This window comes from Eucyclogobius newberryi, unplaced genomic scaffold (genome assembly GCF_026437365.1).
Source record: "Eucyclogobius newberryi isolate DKJ021-1_F unplaced genomic scaffold, fEucNew1.0.hap1 SCAF_5, whole genome shotgun sequence".
Taxonomy (NCBI): Eukaryota; Metazoa; Chordata; class Actinopteri; order Gobiiformes; family Gobiidae; genus Eucyclogobius; species Eucyclogobius newberryi.
The window spans coordinates 12,758,787-12,766,343 of NW_027316167.1; the positions used below are offsets into that span (position 1 = coordinate 12,758,787).

A 7,557-nucleotide genomic window follows, 5' to 3' on the forward strand; every position below is an offset into this window, starting at 1 on the left:
ATGCCTGAAACACCTCCCCAGGAGGCATCCGGAACAGATGCCCGAGCCTCCTCAGCTGGCTCCTCTTGACGTGGAGGAGCAGCGGCTCTACTCCGAGCTCCCCCCATGTGGCCGAGCTCCTTGTACTATTTCTAAGGGAGCGCCCAGCCACCCGGCGGAGAAAACTCATTTCGACCGCTTGTATCCGCGATCTTGTTCTTTCGGTCACTACCCAAAGCTCATGACCATTGGTGAGGGTAGGAACGTAGGCCGACCGGTAAATAGAGAGTTTTGTCTTTCGACTCAGCTCCTTCTTTACCACAACGGTCCGATGCAGCGACTGCATCACTGCAGCCGCTGCACCGATCCGCCTGTCGATCTCACGCTCCATCCTTCCCTCACTCGTGAACAAGACCCCGAGATACTTGAACTCCTCCACTTGGGGCAAGAACTCTCCATCCACCTGGAGAGGGCAAGCCATCTTTTTCCGGTCGAGAACCATGGCCTCGGATTTGGAGGTGCTGATTCTCATCCCAGCCGCTTCACACTCGGCTGCAAACCGTCCCAGTGCATGTTGCAGGGGACGCCCACGGGAGGGCGGCCCCACGTTGCTCTTTCGAGCTGTGCCCGGCCGGGCCCCGTGGGGTAAGACCCGGCCACCAGGCGCTCGCCATCGAGCACCCATCCAGGATGGCACCCGGCTCCAGGATGGGGCCCCGGTGACGCCGATCAGGGCGACGTAAACAGCCTTGTTCTTTTTGTCATCATAGGGGATTTCTGAACCGATCTTTGTCCGACCCGTCACCTAGGACCTGTTTGCCTTGGGAGACCCTACCAGGGGCTTGAAGCCCCCAACAACATAACTCCTGGGATCATTCGGGCACTCAAACCCCTCCACCACGTTAAGGTGTCAGTTCAAGTAACTAAAATAAACTGAGATTATTAATCTATTTTCAATACTGTTTTAAGCATTTATAAATTACAGCATGTACCAATGGTAATGTTCAATACATATGGTAGATATGTAGAATAACAATGCCAGAAACAAAAGACATCAGTGCACAGTGAAATCCATCAACAATACTTAAACAAATAATGGCATCAGTTGACACACAGTGAATATACAGTGAAGCCCAAATGTATTCATGCTCTTGATCGCACAATACTAAAAGGTTGGTTAATTTAACATTATGGAACATTATGGAAGCATTGTCGACAAAGTGATGATCTGAAAATAAATGGAAATGTGCAGAAAATATCGTTTGATTTACAATGCAGAATGTACAAATGCTTATTGAAAAAGGTTTGAATCCCTTTTCACTTCATTTACTTCCACATCAGCTTTGAGTCCACATCGTTGACTGGGGCCAGATAATTAAACACTGCAAGCGAGACACAGAGCTCACCAACGATTATTCTCACATTTATTCACAAGAGGACAATTTAAAGTTGTCAACAAGTGCGTTTGTTTGGAAGTGGAAAGTCAGAACAAGGTGCAAGTACGAAAAATCACTTGAAAAGGAACATGAATTAATAGTTTTGGGTCAACTAAATATAAGATCCTGTGGTTGCACATACAGTGAGGAAGAAGTATTTAAACGCGATTTTCCAAGTTCTCCTTTTCTCCCATCCCACTCCTTAGAAATTATGGAGGGATCTGACATTTTCATCGCAGGTGCCTTTCCACTGTGAGAGACAGAATCTTGGTCTCACATATAAAAATAAATTGTTTTTAAATAATGTATTCGTATACTATTGCTGCAAATAAGTATTTGAGCAAACGAGAAATCAATTTTAATATTTGGTACAGAAGCCTTTGTTTATAATTACAGAGGTCAAACATTTCCTGTAGTTCTTGACCAGGTTTTGCACACATTTTGGCCCACCCCTCCACACAGATCTTCTGTAGATCTGTCAGGTTTTGGAGCTGTCGCTGAGCTACACGGAGTTTAAGCTCCCTCCAAAGATTTTTGTCTTTCACAGTGGAAATGCACCTACGATAAAAAATTCCCAAATTTCTACGAGGGAGAACTTGCAGAATCGTAGGGTGTTCAAATTCTTACTTTTCTCACTGTAGGAGCATGTCCAAAATCTTTAGTAATCTCTATCAATATTTGTTTGTACAAGAACACACTACATATTCAATTGCGAGGCAGAACAATTTCAGCATTCAGAGGTTCAGTCAATTTTGATTTGGGTTTTTTGAGAGGTAAATGATCTCTGGGATCTGTCCGTGCGCCATTGATCTGAAGGTAAATCTTGTCTTGGTCCCGATCGCCGTCTCCTGAGTGACTTCTTTCAAACCTTTGGTGCCGTAATAAGTCCGTGCACCCTGCAGAGAGAAAGTATACTGTAATAGGAGCAGAGTTGGTAAAAAACATCTATGGCCACATACTATATAAAAGTAGATACTTATGACAAAGTATAGATAATAGTTCAGACCATTCTAAAACTATACAGGAAAGTCCAATTTCCTCCTACTGTAACACCCTCAGAGAAGCTACAATTATTTTGTGTCGTTAAATACGTTCTATTATTATTCTATTCTATCTATTCTTAAAAAGGTTTGTATTTAATTATCATCAAGGCATCCAAATTAGTATCAAAATTGTGTTAGACATTTTAGTATTGTGACCAGAATAATTGGAGTGTTCTGCACCTTTTTGAGTTAGAAGATGTTTTAACTCTCAATTCTGAGATAAAGCTTTACAGTGCATATAAACTGTCCTTAAGGGAGGACCAAGATCTGGTTGAATGTATTTTAAGAATCTAAAAAGTAATAATTTCACTTGGCTAATCAAAACAATGGCCGTGATAATGGTCAGTTGCAGTTATTCGCCGACCTTGAACGTGGCACATGCCGTGTAGCTGACGTCGGGCAGAATCTCCACAGGTTCCTTGAACATGACCCTGAAGGTGGTCGCCGTCCCGTCACACCTGAACCATGTGTCGTTCTGACCGAGCGTGATGCGCTTGTCATTGTGTATGATCTATACAAAAATGTACAAAAGGAAGGTTAGAAAGGGAATTACTCAAAATAGTGTTTATTTTACAAATGTCTTCTTGTTTTACGTGTTACTATTTGGTTTGAGGCAATAAAAAGAGAATGACTTAAAGAATGTAATTTACAAACTTGCTCAATGATTTACAATATCTGGTGGAGGAACTTCAATTGAGGAAGTGATGTCATTTCTCAATAAAGGATCTCGTATCTTCAACAACAAAGAGATAATTGTTTCAGACGTTTACCTGTATATTGACCTCATGGACCGCTGGTCCATGTATCGAACCATATAAGCCAAAACCAACTATGGATATTCTTCTGTTCACATTAAACCTAGACACAACAAAAGAAAGCAAGAGGATATTATTCTATAAATTGCTGAATTGAAATGACCAGAGCCCAAGCGTGCAAATTTCCCCAGAATGTTTAGTATTTCTAACACAATCATATTTGCAATAGATTTGTTTTGAGACACCAATTTATTTACATGGCATTTTAAATGGATTAATTCAAACTGAATGTTGAGTGAAAAATATCTTATTTGAGATTTGCCATGTTTGTTATTTAAGAGCATCAACAACGGAGAGACTGAAATATAAACTGTTAGTGTTGTTAATAGACCCTTTAAAATACTATGTTATCAGAATATGAAATATTACAGAATGGAGAAGACTGGAAGCAAAATGAGGCAGAACATGATGCAATTTCAATGATAAACTGACACTATTTCAAAATGATTTAGTTTCTAAGGATTTACAATAAAAATAAGCAACAACTTGCCTTCATCACAAATGTGTACTTGATAATCTTATTTTACCTAAACAAATCATGTAAAATACAGTAGTAAATATGTCTAAACCAGGCTCTGATATATCACTCACAGTGAGTGGTTTTCATTTGACAAAACCACCTTCATTCGACATATTTTCTCTTGACTTGTCCAGTGAAATCACATCATGTTCCACTTCACTTTTGCCTCCATTCTGAAATGTAGAATGTTTTTGTTTCTGAACATTGACAGGGTATAGACAAGAACTACCTTGGTTCTCAGGTTTTATTCATTAGATTCTATGAAGGGCATGTTTCATAAGTTTTGGGTTTACCATTTGTATTTTTGAGTCGTATTGATTAAACACAATACACCACACACATGAGCTGACAGTTGCGCTCACCTGATGCGGTCACTCGCGCCGCTGTACCCCCATCGACTCTCCACCTGCTGGAACCTGTTAATGCTGCACTCCTCTCCGCGGAGGCAGCAGCGCGGCCGGTCTATGTACTCGACTCTCGGTTTGGGGTTTACTGTAAAGTGTAAAAACAGATTTACCACCTCCCGATCGAACAAAATCCCAGACTGGGCAGGCCCTGTCGCACAAGAGAAAATATCTGTTTCTGTGGATTGAGCTGGACATGGAGCACTTTGGTTATAATAAAAACAGTAATTTGAGGAGATGGGCCTCATTCACAAGATTTGAAACAATATCAAATCTGACTGGCACGACACTTAATTGACAAGGTATTACGCATCGTCCATTATCAAAGTTCTATTGGTTACGCTGGTTAGAAAGCTAAAAGTAAGAAAAATATACATACACAAAGTATCTGACCCCCGCGAAAGACAAACAAGCAAACAAAGTAATGGGTAAATGTTACGATGGGGGTTGTGATAATGAATGGCAGACAGTTTTCCATGATGGAAAGATATATATTGATGGAATTGGGCTTTGAAATGAATGTGTGAGAAGTAAATGAGGCCCATGACCTAAAATTAGATGAATTGATCAGTAAACTTACCTGCGGCGAACTCCTCCACGGTCATGAGCGGGAAGCGTATGAGAGGCAGAGCCTTTCCTAAAACTTTCTGCTTGTTTTCGGACGTGAGAGGAAGCTGTTGTCGGTAGCACTCGGCCTCAGCCCAGCGCACCACTGCCCCGAACAGACGGTTCTCCCTGATGCTCAGAGTGTCTCGCTCCAACACAGCACACAGAGTATCTGAAACGAAGATAAGAACAATGAGCTTATAGATATGAGGGACACTTTGGCCCTTTTGCATCATACAATCTGTCCACATTTGCATGATACTTGACCCTCCACCTTTTTCAAGATTGTAACCTTTCATAATTGGAAGCAAAATCCACCTTCCTATGGACTAGAGGCGGACATTTGCATGTATACACCGTTCCTGTATAAATAAAACAAATACTACATGCTCTGCCAATCAATTAGTAGTCTAAAAAGGAGGGGTAGCGGGAACTTTCAAATGTATTAAGTATCTTATTTCTAACCCAAAACGACACAGGAGTTCAACTATTTATAAATGAAAGTACGAGGAGACAGTGTATTTATATGCAAAAGAAAGATTATACTCACAATTTACTCCCAAATCGCTAGCTAGCTCTCTGCTGTGAATGTGTGTAATCTAAATAAAATAATTAGTCACAACCAATAGGACATTTTATCAAAAATCGCGAGACAAGAATTGAGTCGAAAACAAAACGGTATCAGTGCAGTGTAACGTACAACAAGGTCGCCGTCCTCTTTTAAAGTGTATTTTATTGCTGTTTTAATGTCTTCAAACGGTCCCGTGTAACAAACCTGTGACTGTACTGGTCGTTATGAGAAAAAAGATTGGTCTACAAGAGGATATTGAAATAGTTGCTTGAGTTTGAACATTAAGTATATAATCTAAAATGTAAAATCCTTGCAGTGTTCTCTATCAAACAATAAGGAGATTTCTGCTTTTACGTGATTCATTTTACAATCTATTCACATGATGCTTCAAAATATTTACTGGCACATTTAAGACTGATTGTTAAAATATGATCAGTATGGTAAAAGAACACATAATATGATAAGTCATCATTGATTTGTTTTCAATAACGTCTCGATGCATAAAGAACTAATCTCTTACCGAGGTCGATATCTTTGAAGCCTTCTGCGTTTATTGCATTTCCAGTGCTTTTGTCGATAGTGTCCATGCAGAGGCTCGCAAGCTGAGGCTCGTCGAATAATCTTGCCTGTACAAAATAACAACAATTTGGCAATAGCAAAAAATATAGTTAAAAATTTGAATAATTTTAGTTGTCTATAGTTTATGTTCTAAAAGCAGATCCCTTGATATGAAAGACAGAAAAAAAAACATCATAAATTACAACATGTGAATGTGTAAATTATAATATTGCTGTAAAATATCTGTAGGTTGTGTCTTAATTCTTGCAAAAATCATACACCACAACTTAAGTTATTGTGTTTTTTTATGCTGAATTCATATTGACTGAAAAAAACCCATCTGAAATCATTTTAAGTCTTCTTCCCATTTCATCTAACACATTTAAAAGCACTTTTCTGAGAGCTTTTTTACATGAAGTATTACAGCAATGTCCCAAAGTTTAAAGCTGTGGATCACCTGAGTGAGAAGCATGAAAGCGTTGTCGGCTTTGAGATGTTTGGTGAGGAACTTCACACAGTGACTCTCCAGTGCGGGGACAGCGTACTTCTTTGCCGTGTACAACGTCGTCATAACAGTCTCCGGACCAATGTGGACCTCGTCTGAATACAGAAACCTAAAGAAAACAACCTATTATGTCAGTAATGGTTTTATTGAAGGGTTGTTTAAAATGAAAAGGGGGGCAGTCTTTAAACACGTAGGATCAGGGACAAAGGCCTAAATTCTGAATGGCTGTCACTTGTGCAACTACAGTTTAAATGTTGTCCCTGATTAAATTATTAGTGATCCATTTGTTGTCTTACCTGAGCAGGGCTAAGAAGGCGGCGGGCTCCACGTCGGGCAGCTCGATCTCGGCTGAAGTGGTGGCCATGCCCCCGTTGAACATGGCATCGAACACGGCACTGCCCGCGGCCAGGACAATCTTGTGTGCCGGGATCCTCTGGGCCTGTCTGCCTTTGCCCACGATGAAGTGCACGTCGCAAAGCTGCTCGTTGTTGATGAGAAAAGCAAAGCGCTCCTTCAGAGAGCTCTTCCTGTCCTGCCAGTGTGCCCGAGAAGAGACGGGAATCCTCGAAGCAGCCGCAGCCTGAGCCGCGCTGGAGCTAGAGGAGGGGTAACTGTGGTTTGACCCTGCTGACGCCATCGCCATGGACTTTCTTTAATGACAAATTGGTTGTAACAAGGACAGAACAGGAGGTTGAGTGGAGGATTTTTTGCTTATTTGAGAAATCCACAACTATTACTTTCAAAAAATGTGTTATAACTGAACAAGGCTGGGAGTTGTTGCGAATACGCTAACGTTTGTTTTAGTGGTATCAGACTGTGTTTCTTTATGTGTTATAACTGAACAAGGCTGGAAGTTGTAAATGCGCCTATTAATGTTTGAACAATGTTGAGCTGAATGTGTTTAAAGTGTTTAATAAAGCTCAACTGACTGACTTATCTGTCTGTTTTGTTTTGCTTAATGCACTTTATAGTCCGGTGCGCCTTTTATATGAACAATTATCCAAAATAGACCATTCATTGACAGTGCGCCCTATAATCCAGTGCGCCTTTTCGTGCGGAAAATACGGTAGCTGTCCGGTAGCACGCATGCTAGTGGTTATTATGCCAATTTGTTTGTAAT

General features: G+C 40.7%; 1 protein-coding gene across 1 annotated transcript; it reads right to left on the bottom strand.

The window, feature by feature from the left end:
• Positions 1 to 2,161: 2,161 nt before the first annotated feature.
• Positions 2,162 to 7,020, bottom strand: LOC140380702 (BTB/POZ domain-containing protein 1-like). The gene is made up of 8 exons (XM_072464618.1): positions 6,734 to 7,020; positions 6,390 to 6,546; positions 5,895 to 6,000; positions 4,778 to 4,975; positions 4,156 to 4,348; positions 3,229 to 3,316; positions 2,823 to 2,969; positions 2,162 to 2,311 (listed from the first exon to the last, which is right to left on the bottom strand). The coding sequence occupies exons 1-8, from the start codon at positions 6,814 to 6,816 to the stop codon at positions 2,162 to 2,164; spliced, it is 1,122 nt and encodes a 373-aa protein (XP_072320719.1). The 5' UTR covers positions 6,817 to 7,020.
• Between the last annotated feature and the right edge of the window lie 537 nt (positions 7,021 to 7,557).